Raw genomic sequence first — 26,304 nt, forward strand, 5'->3', positions numbered from 1 at the left:
TTACACTAAGGTTACCAGATTTTTTCAATGAATCTGGGGACACCTTTCAAGTTCAATGGATTTTGTATGGGGACTGATTTGTAAATCCAGGGACTGTCCGGGAAACGGGGACGTCTGGTAACCTAAAATTACATGGGTTAGAAAACTACATTTCCAGTTTAACTTACTGATTGTTGAGAGAAGCAATGCATTGGCTATCAGACTATGAGTGTCTTAGACGAATATTTTCAAAATTTAGTTATGAACTTTGCTTGTCTATTTTTGTGAAGCAAAATGTAACACAGGATTTATCCCACTTTCTTTGGACTTCAAAAGCCAGCTCTCAAATATTATTGCCAGCGTTGGACGCAGTATCATTAATATCAGCCTCCAGCAAACTGGTGCCCTCTACATGTTTTGCACTACAGTTCCAATCACCCCTAAGCCTTGGCCACACTGATTGGGGATGATGGGGTTGGCTGCTTTATACGTATTCAATTTAAATTAGCCTTTTTGCTTAGTGCATTTGTACTTTAACTATTTGCTAATGTAACTCTGTGTGTGTGTGTGTGTGTGTGTGTGTGTGTGACACAAACCTTACAAGTATGCTAAAGTTAAGATAATTTCTTTCTAGATTTTCTGATTGCAAATTCTGGATAAATTCATTGGTTTCGGTGGGGATAAGTAATAAAAATAACAGAAAAATGGGAGAAGAGCGTGTAGTGGAGCATAAGGAAGTCTAACAAAGTTCTAATTTCTTCTACGATGACTAATTCAGTGCTTGTTTTGATACACACACACACCACGCTAATATTTTTGGTGTGCCTACTTTGCAGGTGCCCCAAGCAGCACATATTAAGTCTACCTACTGGGTAATCCAGCACCCGCTATGCTGATTCTCAAATATGTGCTTTCAAGATGCTTTAGGGTGACGTGTGCTTAATGAACATCAAGTAAGCTTTAAAGCTTGGTAAAAGGACTGTGAAGACAAGACCTGGAGAGATCAACAAGATTTGACTTTGGTACTCTACTCTCCACCCAAAGCAGCAGAGGGAATTCAAGAACCGCAAGATAAGCATCTTTTAGCTGCTTCCCCATTGCTCTTATTGACAATATTCCTGTAAATGGCAGGATTTCACTCACAGCAATGTTTACAGCAGACATCTAACTTCCCATACTTTATGATCGGTTCTGTGCACATTACAGAAGCTTGGGTTTGCAGCAGCTGCACCTCAAATTTCAGGCTACCTGGCCCAAAAGGAAGAGGAACAGAATCACCGTAATATTCTTTCCATGGAAAGAACCAGAGGAAGGTCTGTCAAAGTTTTAAGATCTGAGTGAGGCATCGTCTGTGAATTCCAATGAATAGCTAGAAGGCACATTATACAGGAAAAGCAGGGCAATGTGAGGGAGGAAGAGGACATTAAAGGAAAACATGTAGGCAGCGCTACTGAAATCTAAAACCCTTAATGTTCAAAGGGCAGAGATTTTTATTTTGACGTGTCAAACCACTATCACTTACTGGCTATGCCAGCACAAATATTTTAAAGGGAATGCAAAGTGCTGGTTTAGCAACAGGAAGTTTTCGAATAAGCGGTTGTCAGGCTTCAGTGCTGAGATGCACAGGTTCAGAAATGAGAACTGTCAGAGCATTAATGACTCCTCGTGTCTTGGAAGCAGAGCAAGTATCCTTCATTATCACATCCGGTATAGTGGTTTTTTTTGGTCACCTAACACTGCACCTCAGTCTCTCAGCCGGGCTTGTTAAGTGATGGGTTTCTTGTTGACACCTAACCCTGCCTGGATTCTCAACATGTTCGGGACACTCAAATCTACCTGCACTACCATCTTGTAAATGTGACGTTTTCACTTGACTTTCCATCCTCCCTCCACAATGAACAGCAGGAAATACTGCAAGCGGTGTGCCCAAGTCAAGGCAGGCTGAGCAAGGTAATATGGGAAGCATGCAGAGCTGGGGCAAAAGGGAACAAGCAAACAAAAAAAAAGGATAGTGGCAAGAGGTGAGTTTTTGGGGTAAAACCCCAAAGTGAGAGGAGAAAACCAGCTGCAATAATGAGTCCAAGGAAGGGCAGTGCTTAGAAAAGCCTCACACAACAATTCTCTATCTAGAAGCAAAAAAGTTAGATCTGACCTCCAGTGATGAAACTCCAGCGCAGTCCAGGAAGAGAACTCACCTGTACTCCTCTGTTCAGCACTATGAAAAAGATTGCATCTATTCCCCATCTGGCATCTCTGCTTAATCTTACATTTATTATTTGTTTTTAAAGTATTGCAGGGCAGAAATTTCTCACCGGCTCCATCAAGACCAAAACATTGCTAACAAGGTATTACTGTAGACAGTGAAGACCACTCCATGTTACCTAACCCTGTTCCAAATGATGGCAAACTACTTTTGCCCCTTCAAATCCAGATAGAATGCTAGGTCATACCTACCGCGTGTTGTTGGTAGCATATCTGACAAGCCCTGCCAGGCCGTTACCATCTCTGGATTCTTCTCCAGGTCAGCAAAGTTTTTCCACACCCTTATAGCACCATCATCTTGAAGGAATGACAGAAAGAAAACTATAAGGCAATTCAGCTCAGAAGGGTAAGCTGGGCTTACCCAGTACCGTAAATTATTCACCATTACTGATTTGGCTCCAGCAGAAAATTCATGCCGCTTCAGACAGATTCCACTAAACCATGGTTCTCCAAACAGGAAGCAGGCATCCTTATGGAGAGATCAATTGTTACTATGGAAAGCTTGATCTGACACTTTCTAATCATATTGTTGAGTCTGTTTGCCTCTTAAGTAAGGGAGTAATATGTGAAGCATATATCCTCTGCCAAATTCAGACACAGGCAACAACCTAGCTTGACAGCAATATAGATTATGTATTTCCAGACAGCCTTACCAGTAATTAAGTCAACCATTTTGGAAGGAATTTTGCTTCCTGCAGTCCTAGTATTATCCCAATTTTGATTTTGAATTAGACGATCACTGGGTACTCTATGCTGTCCATGAATGTAACAGTTCTGCAGCATCCACACAAAACTGCTCTCATCAAAATGCCACCCCACATTTCCCCCCATTTAATCTGGATTTACCTGTTCTGTGGAAATTCTGATAGGTTAAAAAAAGGAGGGGGGAAACAATCAATCTGGATTAAATGGGGGAAAATAATATGGGGTTGCATTTTGATGAGGATGAGACTGTATGTGTCCTGCAGAGTTTCCAATAACTGCAATGTAGAAACACCCACTGAGAGTTATATTACAAGAAGAGATGGGGACTGGATCTCCCATTGGTGTAACAGTAGCCACTAAAGGCAGGGGGAAAGGATCTAGGTTGTGTTACAGCATTAAGGTAGGTAGGTTAAAGTTTTATCCATGAAACACTTTCCTAAGAAATATTCTCCCAAACCATTATTTGCCCTATGGGCAAAACATATAGGTACCATACAGGAAGCTCCTTTTGATTTTAAATTAGAGGCACACATTATGACAAAACTGGATAACATGTAATATAAAGATTGTGTTGGCTTTCTATTTTATTCATTTCCTCGAAGTGTTCTTTTAGTGTGTTTCCCCCCTGAAAATGAGCAAGGATCTTATGAATGATTCTAGCCTGGCATGGCAATCTTTAAGACCAGTCTGCTTGCAGCACCTTATTTCTCCAAACCTTCATCTTATTTGTTACTCCCTCTTGTCATTCAGCAAACATTTCCCCCCACTGTTTATGGGAGTAATGCTTTAGCTGTATCATAGTCCGTTGGCCCAATTTTCCTTATTAAGTCAAACACTACAGCAATAAAAAAAATCCAGCCGTTTAAGGAAACAGGGAAAACAGCACTTTATGCTGCTGCTGCTGCTACAACAGTATATAGCAGCACATGTTTTATTAGTTTATATACTTGAGACTAGACAGGAACATTGAAGATGCTCTAATCTAAAAATAGTACAGTGCTCACTCCCCACCATCCCCATATCTATCTGTAGAGGGACTATTGAAATGGAGGTATTATAGCAAAACACTTCAGCTTCCACTTTCTTCACCAGCTCTCATATAAATCAAGGGTGCTATAGTCAAGGTGGTAAGACAACTACAGCACTCTTTGACTGACACAAGAGTCAAAGGGAGCCACAGAAGGCAGAGGCCAAAACATTTTGCCTTAATATATCTGTTTCAGTAGTCACTGTAATAAATAAATGGGATTAACTGTATCCTTGCAAGCAAATTTGTCTGAAGTGCTGTTTTGATGCTGTTTTGTGTTTTTTTAAAGTCTCTGTCTCTCTAAATTGGTGATAGCAGCAGTATTCAAACATGGTTAATGAAGATAGACTCAGTAGTTCAGCTTCTTCCTGCTTGTTATGGACAAAGCTTTATTCATTAACTGTATCATAAACTTAGTTCATGGGAGCCTGGAGTTCATGGGAGCCTGGAGTCTTGCTTATGCACTCAACATTAGTGTTGTTCACTAGCACAACAATGATATGCTTAGGAAAAATATGCTGGGCAATAGACTGCACAAAATAATGCTGCTTTTGGAAGGGATTGTCACATAGCACAATATTCCTGAAGATACACCCTGCAAGAATAATGGTCTCTGGAGATTACTTTAACTGTTAACCCGGCCTGAAGTCCTATGGAGCAGAGGATTACTCTGGAGTTGTGATGGCCAAAGAAAGTGCACAGGGGTTAAAACTGATGGTTAGGATTCCTGACGTCAGGATGAGAAAAACTGGTATGAGGGAACAGGCTAGTGCTAGACTGTTGCGATTCCCAAAGCATTTTCCGAACTTGGGATGAAATGAAGGTGAGGGCAACAGACATGGTGAGAGACAGCTCACAGGGAGATTCTCAAACAGAGAAGCTTCAGTGTGCTTGAAGAGTTTTGTGAGTGACTCAATAAGTTTGTTGGCAGGATGCACTGAAGAAAGTGCAAAATAAAAGGCTATGGAAGTTTTCACTCTTGGTTCAAAAAAATACAACCTTTATTAAAAGGTGGTCCCTTTACTAAATCAGATGAATAAAATAAGGAAGCATGTATAACAATACACCTCTGTGTGACTGAAATGCAAGATGAGGTCCAAAGACAGGGCAGAAAACACTTCTTAGCCCTCCCTTAAAAATAATAATGAGGCCATACCCACCTGTAGCAGTCAGGAGCAGAGAACAGTCTTGTCCATTCAGATATTCCATGGCGGTGATCCTTGTGTAGCGTGGGTTCCCATTGTGAAAATAGTCCAGCTTTTCTCCCTTTTCCCAATCCCAAAAACTGGGAAAGGCAGGGGGGGAAACAAATAGGTAAGTTGGATTCAGGTTCCAAGTAGATTTAAGTTCCCAGGATTAAAAAAAAAAGTTATTCTATACACTGGCTCCAAATCAAATGTATTCCTCCAGCCCACCCACCCCATTTTGAGTATTTAACATTTTTTGATTAATGTCTCTTCATTACACCTCCGGCTTCCGCAGAGAAAGTAATAAGGCTGAAATTCTATTAGCAGGGTCTGTAACAAATCCAGGCACAACAAGACGACTGAATGTATGAGGCTTTTGCTTAGCAGCAAGAACAGGGCACCAGCTCAAGGGTGTTTAAAATGCCAGTGCCTTACCAGATGCTGTCCTTGTCAGCCACCGCTATACATGGGGTGAATGGGTGAAACTTGACCACTGACGGCATGCCAGGGTTCCTGTTCAGGAAGATTTGATCATCTAGTCGTGAAATACCTAGGGGGAAAAGGAAGAGAAAAACAACATGAATAGTGGTATCAGGACCTCTCACAATGCCAGCCACCCTGAGCCCTAAGACTGGCAGGGAAGGTCCTATCAGTGGGACTGCCAATATATGCTGTCTGACTGGCATTAACTCATGAGAAGGCCTTCTCCTGCTAGTGGTTTTCTCTTTGTGGAATGCCCTCCCTCAGGAGGAACATCTCCCTCCCTCATTAGTAACTTTCAGTAGGGACTTAAAAACACTCCTGTTTACCCAAGTACCTAATTGCTGAAAGAATGTTCATGGCAAATTTAAAATTATTAAGCTGTAAGGATATGTGATTGCTTTATGTTTTAAAATATTTTAAATTGCTTATAAATATGTTTTATATTTATTATATTGTTTTAGCACTTTGGTGTGTTTTTTGTTTGCTCCTTTTCCTTTGGGAGGAAGAGCGGGGTAGAAATGTAATAAATATTCATAATCATAAAAAATAAATTCTGATACGCAAGACTACATTGAATGTACATAATTTAGTATTCTGCAAAGGAGGTTCTTGAAATATGCTATGCCTGGTCTCCTCAAATTAAAGGAGGGAACCCACCCTGTTTCTGTCCAGGCTATCTTTATTTGTCCTCGGTCCACACAGAAAATGAAAACATCACTCAGCAAGTGCCCAACTGTTGTACTTGATTCCCTCCTGCATTACATGTCTATTTTCTGTGTGAGAGCACAGGGGAAGACTGCCAAGTTGTCTTCGCTGTTTGATAGCCTCTCCTGACATTGCATTGCATTCCTGACAAATTGGAGATCTCACAAATCTTTTCAGATTTTGATAGCAGCGCTCTAAGGAGGTTAAGACGAGAGCAGATTGGATTAAGCAGGCAAAATGTTTGTGCCCCGTTAAATACTTATTGCACTATGCCAATAAAGGCTGAATGGGCAGGTGAAAAAAGAGATACATTTACAATATAATGCGCAACTATGATAAGAGCCGAAGTTTCATACTTAAATAGGCTCAAAGCCCCCAAATATTAATGGCAAGTTCACACAAGAACATCATTTTCTGGAGTTCAGGTGTAAAGCAAATCTGACTATATTCTTGTGACAAAATGTTTTTTGCAGGTAAGTGGAGGCAGATTTCCAAAATGGACAGCATCAAAAAAATCCTCCAGTGTTTCCACCGCTGCTAAGAGTATGCAAAATAAAATTCTGAAACTGGCATCCTTAACTGTTTGCAGAGTTGTATGCATTGTTCCTTTAAATAAAAAATGTAAGGCTCTCTTCTCTGCTGACTCAAGCCTACTAGGTCTCAAAGGACTGAGCTATATGTGAGAGACAGACCATCTCTCTCGACAGATTAATATTTCACACTAATCTTTCCCCAGCTGACATCTGTAGACGGAAAGTCCCCCCAAATTTTCTCATCCCTGGTGAGAGCAATCTTGGGTCATGCTGAAAATGGCAGTATAGGTGAACAGCAGAAATTTGCTCTTATTCACTGGCCAACCAAGCTGCAGAAAGAGTAGAAATGTCAATTCTAACCACAGCTATGCAAAATTAAGGGGACACTTCAGCAAGATACAGGGAATTCAAATATCCTCTGTCATTAAACAATAAAGCCCACGGCCTGACTGCTGCCTCGTAAATGAATAAAGAGTTATAAATAAGCAAGATGCGCTTTCAGTACAGCACTGAATATATATGCTGATGAAACGTGAGTCCAATGTATATGAAGGGAAAGAAGCTGTAAGTGTAAAAGAGGCCACACATAAAAAAGCATTGCAGAAACATGACAGGATATGAATAAACAATCATTTATGGGGCCCCATAAAACCAAAGGATACTGAAACTCTTTAGGTGCCTTGTGAATGTGAAGGGGATACAGCAGACTCTTGCAGATCACAAGCTAATTTGCTGGAAACCCCAGCAGTATTAGACACCTATCAGACTCTGACGCTGCTCTTTGGAGAAGGTGAAAATGCTGGCATTTCGCCTGCAACACCATCTCTTGTAAACAAGCTGCCGCATCCATCTAAACTCTACCGGGTGGAAGAAAAGCCTGGCTATGTTCAGCAGCATATGTTCAACGTTTTTGAGCAATTCGTTTTATCTTGAATATTTTGCTTTTGGTGGGGCATGCCATTTCTGACTGTCCAAAAGCTCTGCTACTAGCATTCAGTGTTAGCAAGCTTCCTTGGTAGACACATGTTTCACATACGCACCCCCCACCCACCCCCGGAATCTCACCTTTAGACAGCAGCAATAGAATTACATGTGCAGATTTACTTACATTTACGCACAGATCTTAACATGGGGATAAGGATTCTGAGCACGCACACACAATCAAAATATGCACATGCTTCGAATATCAGTGGGGAATAGCTCAGCTACAACATGCACATTTCCTGGGTTAGGGAGAATTAGCTAATTAATTCTAACCACTACTAAACTAATGCACCCATGCAACATACGTGCGAAGAGGAGCATGTACACAGGACACAAGAGGAGATGGGGTTGGAGGGCAAGTGTCCTGCTGCTGAGAGAGACCCTCTGTGTCTGTCTGTCTGTCTGTCTGTCTGTCTGTCTGTCTGTCTGTCTGTCTGTAACTTTCTCGGCTCATATTAAAAACCAGACCTTGGTGATGCAAAGTGGCATGAATGTAGTGAAAAGCTGACTAAAATACCTGTTGAAAACACAGGCACACAATAGGAAGAAGGGGCTACAATTTGTAGGGAAAGCACCTGCCACCCCAGGAAAACAATATAACTGGAGCACACTGAAACTCCTGGGTTAGTCAGGAAACAGTCAGGAGCAGAGAACAGCCTTGTTCATTCAGATATTCCATGGCAGTGATCCTTGTGTGGCTCCTAAATTCCTGGGTTAGGAAACAGTGGGACAACCACAAATCATATTGGCAATATCGGAGCAGAGTGTCTCCCAGACTCTTGTAACTAGCAGCCTGCTGACTCCACATGCATGTGCTTTGCCCAAGGAGAAAAAGGCTAACTCTCAAAAGCAAACAACCCCATTACAACAAAACAAGCTGAAGTTGTGAGCAGAAGCTCACGCTAAAGAGGTCAACACTGGCCAAACAAATGGTTTATGAACAGTGTTCTTCTTCATGGCCCCATGTAAAGAGTGGATAAGCATTCTCCTTGGTGCCAGGAGACGTATAAAGTGGGGTGGGTAAGGGAGAAAAAGTTGACCACCTTTTTGGATGATTTTCTGTGCTTGCTTTCGAACTCTGGCATTGCGCAGAAACCGCCACTCCCTTTCTTTGCGGACCTGGCTCTCCAAATCATGTTCTTCTGGAATCTGCCAATTAAATAATAATAATAAAAATGAATACAACAGGAGAATGGCAAAGAAAGGCTTCTTGCGATTCCAAATGCCTGCTAATTTCAACCAGAATAGGAACCCTTCAGCCCATGCAATCTGACCAAAACCAGCAAGGGGCAGATGAGGTTTTTCTGTTCTTATACACTTCATTACCTTCTGAACTGCACATCATCCACCACTGGGCCCCAGGGCTATCAAGTGATCAAAACCTCAGTTGTTTCTTTTAACCAATTAAAATAAATATGATAAAATGTCTACACAGGCAATATTTTCAAGAAATCTAATGCAGATAATTTTTCATTGACAAACGACAGGGAATTCAACTGGAATGCACTGCTTGAATGCAGATGTATACATAGATCAATTGCAAAAATGATATTGGCAATGAAATCCTCTCACTCCGGACATTTATTTTAAAATGCACATTTTAAGCCTATGGCTGATAAACCGTATCCGTTATTTGACAAATATTCCAAAACCTATTCTTTACTCACTCTTTTGAAAAGGTCTATTTGTTTTTGTCTTGTCTCATTCAGGCTACAAGTTCTCACAGAAAGCAAATGAATACCCCATTTTCTTAAACAGCAACGTAAATTTATGAAGCTCATATAAATGGCTTGTCACAGCAGATATATTTGAATCTTGTGGCTGCTGTTACGAACCCGCAAGCTCATCCCTAGTACAGGACCATTTTTACACTTGTCTCCAAGGCTTTCTTCTGTTTAGATGGAAGGAGTGCAACTTCTGCATAATTCCTTATGAATAAAAGGCTCCATAAAGTATGTGGCAGGGAAGTGTAAACACAGAAGGTATAATTCAAAATTGGAGACAACATGTGGAGATCCTGTACTTCTTCCTGTCGAGGGCTTGAGCAGCTAGGGGATCATAAAGATTCTGCCCCGTTATTTAAGGAAGCAAGAACACTCAATTGCAAGAAGTTGATGCTGCTCATATTTTGGGAATGGCTGCTGAAAACAATTAGGCAGAAGTGTAACGGCATGAAAACGTACATATTAAATGTCAAACGTGAGTTGGCTTTCTGTGCAGAGAAAGGTGTACTTTGGATTTTCAGAGCCAGGCCTGCAGTTTTCAAACCAAGCACTCACTCAGCTCAGCTGTTTTGCTTTCATGACGACATCCTTTGAAATTATTATTCATGCCATGATGAAAATTCTGCTGATATAAAACAGTGCTGCTAATCAGTTGGTACTGTAGCCTGAGAGACCAGGCATTGGTTACCACTGAGAAAAGGGGCATGGTAGCTGTTAAATTTGTTCTAGACCAATAGGAATTCAAGGAAGAACATTTCTTTTAGATTGGTTATCAGAACCTCCCAGTTCACAACAGAAAGACATATCAATAAAGACTGAAAGGGCACACTTAGTCCCTATCAGTCCAGAAAAAAGTATGCCAAATCATATTGCCATGCAAAAACAATTCACAGCAGCCCATCCTCTGGAAACAAATCACAACAAGATTACAAAGCTAGACAGCATTTATTTTATTATTTAAAAAATAATAATTCTCCTTCACTCTCCCCAGTAGTTTTCTTTGGCAACAATCCAAGGTTTGTTAGATGGAACATGAGAAAGGAACAGCAATGTACAGCAATAAGCAAACCCAAGATAAAATACATTTAAGTATATTCAAGTGGAGAGAGATACTTTGATAAAAATGTTATTTCAAAGGAATAAATTGGAAGAAAATCTTAAAGGACTCTGTATCAAGAAAAGAAGACAAGGGGCATGTACAGAATCTAAACATTACCAGTTGGCATCTAGCATGGCTTTTGTAAGTATGGATTAGGAAATGCTTCTTCCCTGTGTAACAGCTCCCATGGAGTTAGTCTGTCCATATCAGAAGCTGGCTGCACCAAAGTGCCTTCAGCACATTTGTTGTGTTGGCCTATGGTGCCAAATATGTTCTTGAGCGTTGGCCTTTGTTTCACCTTATCTGTTCTACCATGCCAAATTATGAAAAGGAAGAGCTACATGGTTTTCTCTATATGGTTATTATATGAGGCAGTATCACATACATAAGGGACGCGGGTGGCGCTGTGGGTAAAACCTCAGCGCCTAGGGCTTGCCGATCGCATGGTTGGCGGTTCAAATCCCCGTGGCGGGGTGAGCACCCGTCTTTCGGTCCCAGCTCCTGCCCACCTAGCAGTTCGAAAGCACCCCTAAGTGCAAGTAGATAAATAGGTACTGCTCCGGCAGGAAGGTAAACGGCGTTTCCGTGTGCTGCGCTGGTGCCGGCTCGTCAGAGCAGCTTCGTCATGCTGGCCACGTGACCCGGAAGTGTCTCCGGACAGCGCTGGCCCCCGGCCTCTTAAGTGAGATGGGCGCACGACCCTAGAGTCGGACACGACTGGCCCATACGGGCAGGGGTACCTTTACCTTTATCACATACATAAACAGACAATAGGTTGCATCCAATGAAGTTGTTCCTTTACTGCAAGGAATTTGGAGCAGAGAATGTCTTCATTTTATGCCGGGAACCAGATGAGGACCAGGGCATTAGCTTCCTGATCACAAGCTTCCATACTGAGCAATGTACCAGAGCAAGCTGATATACTTTGTCACTTTGCAATGAAACTTCTCCTTTCTTAACTCCCCCTCCCTGTGTATCCCCCACTTCTATTCTGGTGGTTCCTCAACTTTCTGGGGCAGATTTGGGAAAGGAGGGTATGTAGAGAGAGGAGAGGGAGGAGAAGTTCTGCTGTACTAGCAGAACAGGACAGCTTCATTGGGTACAACTCAGTATTTTGGGCCTCATACTCTGGTGAGCTGTAGTGGAATGCACTGATGAACAGGACTGACCCACAACATTTTGGCACCCGAGGCTAACCACAAAAAGGTACCCCTATCCCCACCAGGGGAGAAGGGTGGGTGAAGATCTGCATCAGAAACACAGATGGAAGGAAGATCTACATGAATATCTGCTTCCTCTATGGCTCCTGCCACCTGAGACGGTCGCTTCACCCTGCTTCATGGGTAGGCTGGTCCTGCTAGTGAATGATGTTGCTAAAACCAAGGCAGTACTTGGTTCTAGAAACTAGAGAGAGGAATGGAATAAACCATCTACACACACATGGGAGCAACCTGAGATCAGTACATGTGCAAATGTCTCAATTAGTGGCCAATTATCAGCAAGGGATTAAGAGTGTGATCCAAAATAAGTGATTTAGCAATAACATTCATTCTTTTCCCAGAAATAAGGACTCACTAGAGCATTTGCATTTTTTCAGCTTAGGTGACTGGGTTACAAAGGTGGGGCAGGATAGTGCATAGTGTAGAGGAAGTGGAATGAATGATACTCCCTCTCTCATAACACTTCAAATTAGAGGTCATCCAATGAAATTGACAGGCACAAGATCAAAGATAAACAAAAGAAAGCACCTTCACATCATGCAATTCATAATGGCTTAAATGGCTTTATATGCCTGTTGTTTTTGTCCATTGAGTTTTCTTGGCAGGGATACTGGAGTGGCTTGCCGGTTCCTGCTCCAGGTGGATCACATTTGGTCAAAACTCTCCACTATGGCCTGTCCATCTTGAGTGGCCCTGCACGGCATAGCTCATAGCTTCTCTGAGTTATTCAAGCCCCTTCGCCATGGCTTAGTATACATACTAGTATACATACTTCCATACATAGTAGTAGTGATGTATGGAAGTGAGAGCTGGACCATAAAGAAGGCTGATCGCCGAAGAATTTATGCTTTTGAATTATGGTGCTGGAGGAGACTCTTGAGAGTCCCATGGACTGCAAGAAGATCAAACCTATCCATTCTGAAGGAAATCATCCCTGAGTGCTCACTGGAAGGACAGATCCTGAAGCTGAGGCTCCAATACTTTGGGCACCTCATGAGAAGAGAAGACTCCCTGGAAAAGACCCTGATGTTGGGAAAGATTGAGGGCACAAGGAGAAGGGGACGTCAGAGGACAAGATGGTTGGACAGTTTTCTCGAAGCTACCAGCATGGGTTTGACCAAACTGCGGGAGGCAGTGGAAGACAGGAGTGCCTGGCGTGCTCTGGTCCATGGGGTCACAAAGAGTCGGACACGACTAAACGACTAAACAACAACAACAGATGGCTTTAAAAAGACAGGACAAATTTATTGAGTGTTAGGACTATTAACAGCCATTAGTAATGAAATCTACTGCGATCTCTACCTTCTGAGGCAGTAAAGGAATTGTAAACCAGTTTTTGCTGTTGGGGGGCAATCAGTGCAGGATGGCTGTTGCACTCATGCCATACTTGTGGGCTTCCCAGATGAAGGATGATAGACTAGATGAACCATTGGCTCAATCCAGCAGGCCTATTCTCACACTATGTTTGTTCTCTCCTTGCAGTCATTTTTTTTTTTGACTTTAGAAAAGTCTTTCTATAGTAAACAAAAGACAAGCTTCTGTTCTGTTCTATTCACTTCTATGTGGGTCTCCCAGAGGTGTGTGGGTGTCTGGAATAGTGTTACATGATTAGGATCATGACACACTACAGATTTCTAACACCTCTTGGCTTCCACTCAGACAGAAACCAATTACAATTCAGAAGTATCCCACTGAGCAGTGCCATGTGAAAGCCAATGAAGTTGTTCTCCGCTTTATCCATATCAAGATGGAAACAGTCAGCAAGGGGTTGTGGAAATAAGGACAGAGGATGGATTTTCTCCTTGCAGCAATAAATAATGTTATAGGGAGATCTCTGCTGGTTTCACAGTGATGAAACAATTTCCTAAGGGGCTAAATCCTCCATCAGTTGAACAGAGCCAGAGCCACTGTGGAGCTGAGGTGGGCAACCTGTGGCTATTGAGGCTAGGGTGTGAGTGTATATTTTTGTTCATATGTTGCCTGCATTAAACATAAAAGATCCTAAAAGTTGCAGTCAGACACAGGGGCAACACCAATACTGCACTTCCCCGACTTTAAATGTTTTCAGAACTCTTGAGGTGGGAGTGGGGCTGGATCTATGATTACCTGAGTATTGCTGTTAAGTATCAGTTAAAGCCCTACACTACACTCTTTTCTGAAACAAACCTTGTTCTGCTTTTCCATAAATCGAACACTGACTAATGCCAATGATTTGTAATGCCACCAGTCAGTGCATAGAAGCATAATGCCTATTTCTCAGGGAAAAAATATTCCCTTCCACACCAAACCTTTCAGAAATTAGGTGTACTTGCAGCCCCTTTTGCATGTATTCCTCACAAGAGCATCTACTCAGTCACCCTGCCTGCTGCATGTGTTTCCTAGCAGAGTCTTGGCATAAGGATCTAGGCTCTCTCTCTTATCTACATTTAGTTCACATTTCATGGTGTGTGTGTTTAAATGCAGGCAGCTGAAATTCTCAGAAGGCAGCAGGAACAAAACAGGTTTCTTTACTCCTGAATGTGCCACGTGCAGCATTTTCAGGAGACTATTCCACATAACTCTAGAGAACTATATAGATTGTAAGAATGTCAAGCTCAGCTAGATGAACTATGGAATAACCAGGAAAACAGCACAGCTGCAACTGATGGCATATACCAATTTTGCTCCTTGGATATGTGCAGTGCTAGCTTTTGTTTCATAGACACTAATTATTGTTCAGTGTAGCGTTAGGTTTTTTTTTTTTAACTATCTTTGGTGAAGAACACCCTGTAGGATACAGCATGTGCGGTGTCCATGAAACCTCTGTTAACAGGCTCCCAAATCGACTTTTTATGCAACATGAGCAAAATGCAAAAGATAGTGGTAGGTAGAGAAAGAAGAAAGCATAAAAGTATACGGCACATCCCTTGGATGGGATCTTTAATACTGGATTCTAGAGGTTTTTAAGCAGAAGTTGAATGGCCAAATGTCATGTATGATCTAGATGAGATTCCAGGACTAGATGACCCTCAGGGTCCCAACTCTACAGTTCTATGATTCTATATGGAATCACAGGTTTTTCCACTGGAAGCACAGGTCTCAAACTCCTCCTAGAAAAGCAGTTTGGGGGAGGAAGAGTTATGGGGCGGGGAGCAATGGACGGTGAAAGAGTGATGCACTATTGTTCCCCGTAACATTTCATTTTTGAATGCCAGGCTGTAACTGTGGCCAGGTGGCGTTTGGATTCATAGAGTTCACCAGTATTATGTAAAAACTGCCAATACACCTTCCCAAAATTGGATAAGCATTTTCTAATGTTTCCTGAATTAGAGCCAAACCTTTGCGATGGTATGCTTATATTGCTCGTGATGTCTTGTCATGAACAAGACCTGCCTTTGTGTGTGAGAGAAAGCAAGCAAGTGGGGATGAGCAATTGTGTGGTAGGAGAGAAGGGAGAAGAAGAGAGATGGATAGGAGAGTGGAGAAGTAGTGAGTGGACTCATGAGAGATTGTGGGGATGGTGGTGGAAGGGCAAAGAAAGGAGATGGTTGAGGGAGAGGATTGTGCAGGGGAGGGAAAGATGGGCAGAGACAGTGTGAGGAGCAGATTCACCCTTGATTTGGGCTATTTGTGTACATGGGTATTTAAAATCAACCACAATGCTGGCTGAAGGTGTCTAAGGTGGCAATCCTAAGTACACTTACCTGGGAGTAATCCCCACAGAACAGATGGGGCACACTTTTGAGTACATATGCATAGGAGCAAACTGCAGACCAAATTCTATTTCCAAGAAAGCAAGTCAAATGATGGGACAGCCCTATGAGTATGATCTGTGAGATATCAATCCACCTATTTTATTTCAAACATCTCAGCAAAATTCAGTTCCGGGGGGAAATGCTATAACTCTTCAATATTAGTGGTGATAGGGAATATGAGGTAAAAATGAACACGTTATATAGGATTGCAGTAATTTTAAAATATGGATAAAATTCTCTTACTACCCCAAACCCTTTTGTATATATATATATTCCTGTAAACCCTGATGAAAGAAATGGGACATCTATTTCCAGTGCAGCTTGTGGAAGGAAAATTCTTGCTGGAATGTGCCTCATATCTATGGTAGTAAATAGTTATTGCTGGACAAATCTCTCTCTAGAACTGTGTTGTAGTTCTCCATTCAGCAACAAGTAATTATTCAAAGCACTCCAAATATTCTTAAACTTCTACTTAAAAAAAAAAAATGAAACTGAAGTACTCACACTAAAAACACACACCCTGTGTGCACAGAAAGATGCATTTTGATTGGCCATCTAGAGTGATTTATTAGATTAATAAGGCCCCACTCTGGCGAACAGCTATTCTCAGAAAGTAGATAAATGTTTTTAATAATCATTGGGAGTTAATATATTACCCACTCTGAATGGTAAAATAAAGATAGCATTATCCTAATTCTTTTATTTTTAAAACATCTACGTACTGTTCTCTAGACTTGGAAACAAGCACATAGAAGTCAGTTTGGCCAAAGTAGTTGGACCAACAGCTTGAAGCTAATTAGTAATTAAAGTAGTAACATTTCCAAATGTTTCAATGCCTGTGTAGCTATGGGTATCAAGAGAAAATTAATTGCATTTGTGCTATAGTTGATGTAGTACCAAATGTTTTATTACCTGGCAAATTCTCTTGGTGGTTCAATTAAAAAAAAACAAAAAACTGGGGAACTGCAAATCCACCTGTAAAACATGTTGTGATTAAGAAAAAAAATATAGAGCCAGTTAGTGTTTTGCTTTGATGACCAGTAGGGCTCTTGGGTATACAGAAAAAATATTGACAGAGATCTCAGTAATAAGTTTTATGTTTTTTTTTTTAAAAAAGGGAGGGGTGTCAGCCATTGTTTCTTTATTCCAAAACCCAGGTGTAACCTGATACCTGCAGCACCTAGCAGAAACTAATTCAGTCTGTAATTTCAATCTTGGAATAGAAATGAAATGCTGATCATGTGATTAAAACATACAGTCTAATTTTTGTACTTTTAAATCCCTTGCCCCCACCTCCCATTTGGATACCACCTAGCCAGATGAAGAGCTAGAACTAAAACTTAGCTCACTAGTTCGTGATATTTTGGCTGGTGCTTATAAATGCCGGTTTTGGAGAAATACATGGATTATTCACATGTCCATTCTGGGCCTCCTGGAGGCACTAAGCGCACACAGGTCTGTTGGGTGTCCGTGTCTTTGTTACTTCACAAAATATTTCTCCCCCAGAAGGCCCAGCAAGAGCTATGTGTGCTCACTACCAACAAGGTAGGTTACTGTAATGAAAAGAAAAGAAGCAGCTGGAATAGACTGAAAATGGGATCAGCTAACAGAGGCCCTCAGGTACATATCCCCACTCCCGCCCCCCTTTGCTGAACTCTTCTGTACATATCATACCACACAGCTCTGGGATTTGTTGTGTTGAAGCATGAAAATAGAGGGCTTCATACTCACACAACACCCACCTACCCACCATACAACTGTATATGAAGTTTTAGGGCCAGCTTGGAAAAAAAAAGCTCTTTCAACCCTGAGCCTATAAAGTACAGCACTATTCAAAATGCACGGCAATATTTTGTTTAGTTGTCCGCTGCCACTTGTTATCTTATTATGCCCTCCTCCGTTCGTTTTTTAGTAAGTATTTTCTGGAGCAGCAGCAGTGGCTGTTCAGTGCCTTACACTGCTGCACTTTAACATTTTTGAACCCAAGACCACAGTCACTGATTGCGGACATGAACCAACAGCCTTTGCCGATTTGTGGCTCCACAGAAATTTAGGGGGAAGCTTATCTTGAACCTGGAGGTTCTATATTGTCATCCATTGATAAGACTCATCCTCCATGAATCTGCCTGTTCAAGTGGTTCTCAAAGCACTGGGGAGGGGGGCACGTTCAGCGGACCAGTTAATACCACCCCCTGACAACTCAAAGCACATACATAATTCTTATTTTAATAACTGTAGTCTTGCCTATCTAATGCGATGAATGTGCCTGCTTCTTGCAAGCAAAGTTATATGAATTCATTGCAAGACATATTTCAGCCTTTTTACATTACCCAGCATGCAAGAAACCTATTGTACTGCCTATAGGGAGACATTTATTTCTGCTCCCTGTTCAGCTGACAGACTGTGCATAAAATCCTGTAGCAGAGTAATTTTGGAAGATATACATGTGTTCACACACACACACATACACATACACACACACACACACACACACACACGTGCAACACAGGAAGTTGTCATGCCAGTATGAATTGGCATGAATTTCTGGCAACTCATCGCTATGAACACAACCTCTAACTAAGAACCTTACATCCAGAAACTTGTGCTGCTTTGGATGGATGCTCACAATTCAAATTTCAATTGCCTAGTCTAATTCATGAGAACCTTCAGCTTGTCTCCTTAGTTTTGTTCTATAAATGCATCTGTGATGCATGAGGATATGTTATTATGGGGGCGAGAAGGGTGCTTTTTATGTTCTTGTGATTTTAAAATGAGGCCAAAGAATACCAGCCCTTGAGTTTCCTGAGTTCTAATTCAGATTGCATAGACCTGATGAAGGGCTTTGACCTTATCAGCTGAAAAGTACTCTTCACACTGCTCAACAATATAGGATGCCCATCTAAGCGCCACAAAATGGCCATGTCCTTCCACGAGAACATATGTGGCACAATCCAGTATGATGCTTCATCCTCAGACACCTTCCCTTTAAAGAGCAGTATGAAGGAGGGCTGTGTTCTTGCCCCAACTCTCTTTGGCATGTTCTTCCCTCTGTTGCTCTTCTATGCCCTCAGCTTGACAGAAGATGTGGGGGGGGGGTCTGTTCAATGTGGCATGTCTCCACACCAAGACAAAAGTGTGGCGGGTTCTTATCTGAGAGATGTTGTTTGCAGATGACGAAGACATCTCTGCAGAGACTCATCAAATGTTTTTCCAAGCCTGCATGGAGTTTGGCCTGACCATCGGCCTGACATCTTGGGTCAGGGTCTTGCTAGCACACCATGCACCAGCATTTCTGACCCCAGGCTTGAGGCGGTAGACAATTTTGTTTAACTGGGCTCCACCATAACCAGCAACCTTTTCCACTGATGCTTTCCACATGCGCTGTATCAGGAAGAGCCAGGGGTACCACATGGCAGGACAGTCTCAAAGATGTGTTGTTCCAAGGTTACCTTCCCAGCATGTTCACACTTCTGTCTCAGTGATGTCTACACTAGATTGGTAATGTCCACAGATGAAAGATGGCAGGACCCCCAATTCTATGGGGAACTGGCTTCAGGCACCAGGCCCATTGGTAGACCAACTCTGTGTTGTTCTCTACAGCCACGGCAAGCACTGTAACTCTCTAACAGTTTGACTCCAATGGCACACTCTTCCATTCTCTCTCAAGACATATGGATGCCAATGAATTCAGATTGTAGATAAACAGCCTGGTGACAAATGGAAACCCCAAAGATGCATGAGATGAAGCAAGGTCAACTCTTGGTCCAAGAAGATTATGTGACTTGCTGACCTCCCTCCTGGATTAGAAAGCTTTTACTTAAGGCAAAATGTTCCAGTGTTGCTTCAACTTTAATACAGCTAGAAACAGCAAAGAGAGTGAGACACCAACAGTTCTGCCCTTGCTGTTGAAAAGCAGAGGCTTTAATTACACAGCAAGCAAAAACTGGCATTTTTAAAAAAAGTTTGTTGTTGATGTCCCTCTGGGACAACAGACAGGCAGAATACTTAATCACTGCAACTCTCCCAGGAAGCTCAAGTGCTATCTGGATCAGAGAAAAATTGTTTGTTAACCCTCATGGCACACAAATAAAATATGAACATAATGTTGCTCAACATAGCATGTGAGCTGAAAGATTGTGCTGTATTTGGCCTACATTCTTGTGCTCAAATCTTGAACCCAGCCCAGCCCAGCTCTCTTCCCACTTCACCTTGCTTGTGTGTAGGTTAGATATAATGTGCAAAATGCACAATGAAGGTTTGGCATTTTCGGCAACAGACAGAGGCATAGCATTAGCTTGCTCACGGTATTAGATGTAAATTCCAGAATCATGAATTCAGCACTGCCTCTTTACTGTGGAGATGAATAGAAGCATGATGAGAGGGGAGGGAGCAAGTTTTTCTTTGAACACAAACCTCTGTAGTAATTAGCAAGGAAAGATACAGAAAACACAGCTGTTTGCAGCAAGTATGTGGACAGCTGCTTAGAAGCTGTCCTTCCCCTGTACCATTGTGATGATTTTGGTGTCATTATTATACATAATTTATAGAGCATTGTTTGGCATACAACCCACCTCTCATTCATATTCTGTGAGGCAGGCTGCTATTATTCCTGTTTTTACTAATGGAAATACGGGCTGAAAGGTTGTCATCCAAGGTCCATGGCTGAATGGGACTAGAGCCCTCATTCTCGAGGTCCAGAAAGCAGACTGAATGACTTGCACTGTGCAATAGTTGGGCTCTTTCTCATGAGGTTTTCTTCATTTTTTAGTTTGTTTCCTTCTTGGTGGGCCATCAAAAATGGCTGGGGAACACTGCCTCCAAATGCCTTGTTTACAGGCCAGTTCATCACAGGGGCTTGCCTACCCTCCCTCCTGCAAGCCATCTATCACTTTTACACCTTCTCTGATGTTGCTGCGACATTTCCTCCCTTACAGTCTCTCTCTGTCCTGGTGTCCTCTTACTCCTTGCTGTCCTCCTTGGAATTTTCTGCCGATTATAAAAGGGAAACGGTCCCTTCCAGCTCATCTCCTTTCCAACCCCTCCAACCCCATCAATCCACCTGGAAGCTGGCAAGCACAAGGAGCCAAACTGCCTTGTTGTCTTTCCCATACACATGGTATAGGATTGGCTGCAGCTTTCTATTGAATGCATATAGGTAAAGGGTAAAGGGACCCCTGACCATTAGGTCCAGTCGTGGCTGACTCTGGGATTGCGGTGCTCATCTCGCTTTATTGGCTGAGGGAGCCGGCGTACAGCTTCCGGGTCATGAGGCCAGCATGATGAAGCCGCTTCTGGCAAACCAGAGCAGCACACGGAAACGCCGTTTACCTTCCCACCGGAGCAGTACCTATTTATCTACTTGCACTTTGACGTGCTTTCAGACTGCTAGGTTGGCAGGAGCAGGGACCGAGCAACAGGAGCTCACCCCGTCACGGAGATTCGAACCGCCAACCTTCTGATCAGCAAGTCTTCGGCTCTGTGGTTTAACCCACAGCGCCACCCGTGTCCCATTGAATGCATACTTGATGGTAAATTTGGCTTACATTTTCTGTGAATTCTGTGGCCTCCTGCACAGTGGGGCAGCTGTGGTAGTGTGGAAGGCACTAGATTCCTCTGGTGGGTTAGGCTCAGGGGACAGCATATGTGAAGCTTCTGCCTTAGGCTGTGTGGGCTCAGGACCACCAGCCTCAGATTATATGTGCTCCAAACCACCAGTTTTGTGCCCTGTGAGCTCTGAATCACCAGCTTCAAAAACAATGGCTTTCGGTGAATATGTGAGCCCTAGGAGAGGAGATTGCAGCCACTTTGCTCCTCACTGGTCATTCTGCTGCTGTAGCTAAGCCATGGCTTGGCATGTCTACTATACTTGAGTATATGGTTTATATCTCTCCAGACTAACCGTGAACCAAGGTTTGCCCTACGGTTTATAGCTCATGGGTTGACTAGGACAGCTAAACCACAAGTCCAGGTCTGGAAAACACACTATGTCATGCTTAGTTCTAGTTACAGATAGGTAGCCGTGTTGGTCTGCCATAGTCAAAACAAAACAAAAAGTGTGCATGCACACGAAAGAAGTGTGCATGCACACGAAAGCTCATACCAAGAACTAACTTAGTTGGTCTTTAAGGTGCTACTGGAAGGAATTTTTTTTATGCTTAGTTCTGTGCAGCACAGTAGGAAAACAACCAGGGAGGAGCTATGGGGCCACAATCTCTTTGGTAGTCTGTGCATTTGCACTAAGCCACAATTTGGCTTATCATTAGGTACAGAGGATGTGCAAGTCATTTTACTTTCTACTATGACTGCTTGATTGTAGGCAACAAAGCTGCCCTGATAACATAACCTGCTCCATGCCTGAACTAGAGAGTGGCTGCCACACTAAGTACCCAGAATCTTGTATGGTAGAATGGGATCCCATGGCTGTGGAAAGAGATCTGCCATCCTTTATGGTGTGCTGTGTATGTGGAAAGGGAGCCTGCAATCCTGTTGATCCACATATAGGTTCTTGCTACCACCCAATATGGCCCATTATACCTTTTTGCAACAAGTGGCACTACAAACAGGGCTAAGACGGAGGCCCTAAACTGTGTCATGATCAAGAGAGCCCATAGCATTACCTCCAAATGTGTACTATTCTAACAGAAAAGACAATGAAATAATACACTTTTATATTTGAATTTATACTGGTACATAAGTGAGGATGCAATTAAAAACTAACAAACTATTTTGCAGTATTCCTGTTTCTATATAATGTACCCTCTTAGCACATATGATTTGTTTTTAGAGCAGCACAAGAGCGGTTAAACATGCAGTCTATCACTTACTAAGTGGAAGAGTCCACACAGCATCTATTGTGTGTGTTCTGCACATAACACAAAATGTAAAACACTTTCTTTCATGATTTTCTTTGAGAGCACAGCCATGGATGTCACCAAATGATAGCTGATTTATAACCACAGTATGATAAATATGGTACTAAACATATTATTGTCACATCAGAACATGTGACAATATTGTTCTCCTGTGTGTTTTAACAGATCATAAAAACTTTAGAAATCTTTGGGGGGAATTTGTATGTGTGTTTTGTATTTAGAGGCCCCCTCATAATCTGAGCCCTAAATTGTAGTTTACTTAGCTTGTGCATTAAGCACTGGCTATAAACATATGTAACCTCTGACTTTCATGCCCCATGCCCTTCTTCAGTTTGCAGCCCAATCATAGGGTTCCAATGGCAGGACTCTGAATGTGGCAGAAGCAGGGGCATGCTTATGAAAACAATGAGTACAATACAAACCACCACTCCCCTTCCACACACATGTATTATTTTCCTACTACTGATAAAACCATACGGGATGGATTCAGCATGAGCTGGGAAGTGTTAGCTAAAGCACAAAACTGACAAGCAGTTACAAAGCATTCTGTGAATGAAGCCTGCAATATTTATCCATCTGCATGCCAGGCTATTACTGAAGAGAAGGAATCAATAGCTGCTGGGTGTTTTTGTGTGTGTGTGTTTAAAATAAATAAATAAATGCTCAACTCCTGGAACAGACAGTAAACGAACAAAGAGAGAGAGAGAGGACCACGAATGAGAACTTGGCAGTGTGACTATGCATGTGTGTGCGCGCGCATGTGTGTGCATGTGTGTACATGTGCAAACAGTAATTTGATTTTTAGGGTGAGGTGCATTCAAATGATTCTGCAATTCAAAAAAGGGCTTATAGAAGAAAGGCAGACTGTACCTTCATCACCGGTTGAGCAAAATACTTGGCACTCCAGTCGCAAAACCCCGTCTGCATTGTTGCTGACATGAAGTTTTTGTGCCCCACAGTATCTTCGGCATCATCAGCTGTCTGTCCAGAGAAAAGTGAGGAAACAAAGGTACACGTGCTTCAGTTACAGTACCTGCACATCTGGTTTCTCTGAGTGTATATCACATCAACCACAGTAGGATGTCACCATCCAATAATAGTCTATTGGAACAACCCCGCCCCCCGCCGCCAAATCAGAAGATAGCCTGATACTGTGGTACCTCTAGTTACGAATGCATCTGTTTACTAACGCTTCAGGTTATTAGCTCCGCTAACCCGGAAGTAGTTGCTCCCGGTTGCGAACTTTGCCCCAGGATGCGAGCAGGAGGTGCCATTAGCGAAAGCGCGCCTCAGGATAAGAACGGTTTCAGCTTAAGAACAGACCTCCAGAACGAATTACATTCGTAACCAGAGGTACCACTGTATATTATTTCTGAAGCAAATCATGGGGGAATGTGGCGATATTTTGCTCTCAAATATTACATGCCACAGAAGTTGCTATGCCCTGTAATAAAGTATCTTGTAAGTATCTTGACCATTTCGGTAACACTAACTAGGGGAAGCACTTCTTAGGGCTGACAACCTTTGTATCTTTCTATGTGGTAGATACCAACATTCTCCTGTGATCCTTTTCAAGGGCAACGTACACTGTTAAGCTCAACCAAATAAAGTCAAGCTCTTTTCACAAACACAAGTACAGAATGCTGTTGAAGAGTCACACAGCCAGGACTGAACAAAGTAGCTGAGGGAGCCCTCCAATCATATTTGCAGTCCTATATGCATACTACTGAAAATGGTGGTGAGGCCACTTGGATGAAAAATATATATGAAAATGCTCATTACATTTATATATGCCACTGTCTTCCAAGGTTTTCCCTGCTCCATTTCATTCTCAGAGCAACCCTGTGAGGTTGCTTAGATTGTAAAAATTGGCAAAAAAAATCTTACTGTGTGACCTTGGGCAAGATTTATTTATTTTTGCCAATTTCTAAAATTGATTTTCCAGGTCTTAACCCAATTATACAAATTATTTACAAATGAATACAATTTTGTTTAAGTGACTTCCCATGTGTCATTCTTAATGCGTCCTTGTCTTCTGATGTTACTGCTTTTACAGCACCCAGTGAGATTTATGGCTGAGTGGGGAACTGAAACTGAATCTCCCCAGTCCTAGTCCAACATTCTAACCACTAATACACCATCCTAACTTTTACCAGCTTGGTTCCTCAAGCTTTACAGTATTTTCTATGAAAGTTGCTACCTATGCCACGTGGCCAGGTGCTATTTCCAATTCTACCACTGCCTATAAGAAAAGACAACATTGACACACGTTTCCAACTATGCAAATGGGAGGTGAAAGGGGGCCATAGAAGAATTCCAAAGATTGCTATAATATTATAATAAGTAATAAATAAATTTAAGGACTATGTGCTGTCCCAAAATGCTGTACGTATTTGTTTGAAAGAACCATATGAATTTAGGCCTTTGTAAGGAAATACACACACACAATGCTGTCTAAGAGGCAGAGACCTGTATTCTCTACGGTGCCGATTTTAATATTGAACAGGGCACCTGTGTCTTCAGTAGAAGTATAAAAGGGAGAATTTCGGAAGGTGAAATGACACCAAAATGACAAGAGAAACTGGCATGTCCACATTCAAATATCCTTTCTATGAAAATACTACAGAAAAAAGAAGCCCGCTTCTAAATTGCATCTGGTAACCTGAATGGCTCCTGAGACTTACGGCTGCAAGTGTTTCCCCTTATAGTCAACACTGCAGAGAGACAGAGCCGAACTGAAAGATCCCTGACATATGTACCTATCTCAAAAAGGTTTTAAAACACTAAACCACAGTGTTTATTCTGCAAGCTATAAGTTCACACAAAAGCGTAGCGCATGAAGAAGCCTTTCTCAAGATGCATTAACAGAATTAGGTTACAAAAGGAAACCGTATTTTCAGGGAGAAAAATTGCATGCCATCAAGAATGTCAAAAATATGCAGTGAGGAAGAGAGGCTGGAAAAGATTGTAGGCATAGTATCACATTTCTAGCTGCCAGAGATTTTTCCTGTATCACATTATTATACTAGGTTATGACTATTGTATCTGAAGGACTGCCTTCACTTGTATTTTCCGCTCAGATTGATCAGCACCAGAACTTGTAAAGGTAAAGGGACCCCTGACCATTAGGTCCAGTCAAGGATGACTCTGGGGTTGCGGTGCTCATCTCGGTTTACTGGCCAAGGAAGCCAGCATACAGCATGTCGCCAGCATGACTAAGCCACTTCTGGCGAACCAGAGCAGCACACGGAAACGCCGTTTACCTTCCTGCCGGAGTGGTACCTATTTATCTACTTGCACTGCATGCTTTTGAACTGCTAGGTTGACAGGAGCTGGGATCGAGCAATGAGAGCTCATGCTGCTGTGGGAATTCGAACCGCTGACCTTCTGATCGGCAAGCCCTAGGCTCTGTGGTTTAACCCACAACGCCCCCTGAATCCAGAACTTGTACTCTACATTGAAGGACTCAAGCTATGAAGCTCACTAGGTGACCTTGGGCTAGTCACTATCTCTCTGCCTACCCTACCTTCACAGGTCATTTCAAGGATAAAATTAGGGGGGGCAATTTTAAAAATCTGTTATATGCAATAAATCTGTTGCATTTATTGTCTTTTGTTTTGTTGTTAAGTCACATGGTGGTGGTTGTTTTTTATTTTGATTTTTTTTAAAGCTGTAAAGCTAACAACAATAAATAAATATCTTATTTGTATTGCCAGGATTACAGGAAAATTAAAGATGACATAGCAAAAACTGGAGAAGAAGCAAAACAAATGAGAGTTATTTCAGGGAC

At 42.2% G+C, this 26,304-nt stretch overlaps 1 protein-coding gene across 2 annotated transcripts in view; it reads right to left on the minus strand.

Moving 5' to 3' along the window:
* Positions 1-26,304, minus strand: part of RPTOR (regulatory associated protein of MTOR complex 1) — a 311,493-nt gene that overhangs the window by 31,436 nt on the left and 253,753 nt on the right. For both annotated transcript variants that reach the window (XM_083727385.1, XM_083727384.1), the window contains exons 24-28: positions 23,385-23,495; positions 8,909-9,014; positions 5,596-5,710; positions 5,134-5,258; positions 2,434-2,538 (exon numbers count right to left, since the gene is read on the minus strand). In XM_083727385.1, the coding sequence (XP_083583511.1) occupies positions 2,434-2,538; positions 5,134-5,258; positions 5,596-5,710; positions 8,909-9,014; positions 23,385-23,495 (562 nt within the window). The remainder of the gene's footprint in view (positions 1-2,433; positions 2,539-5,133; positions 5,259-5,595; positions 5,711-8,908; positions 9,015-23,384; positions 23,496-26,304) is intronic.

This window comes from Podarcis gaigeae, assembly GCF_964106915.1.
Source record: "Podarcis gaigeae genome assembly, chromosome: 2".
NCBI classification, from domain to species: domain Eukaryota; kingdom Metazoa; phylum Chordata; class Lepidosauria; order Squamata; family Lacertidae; genus Podarcis; species Podarcis gaigeae.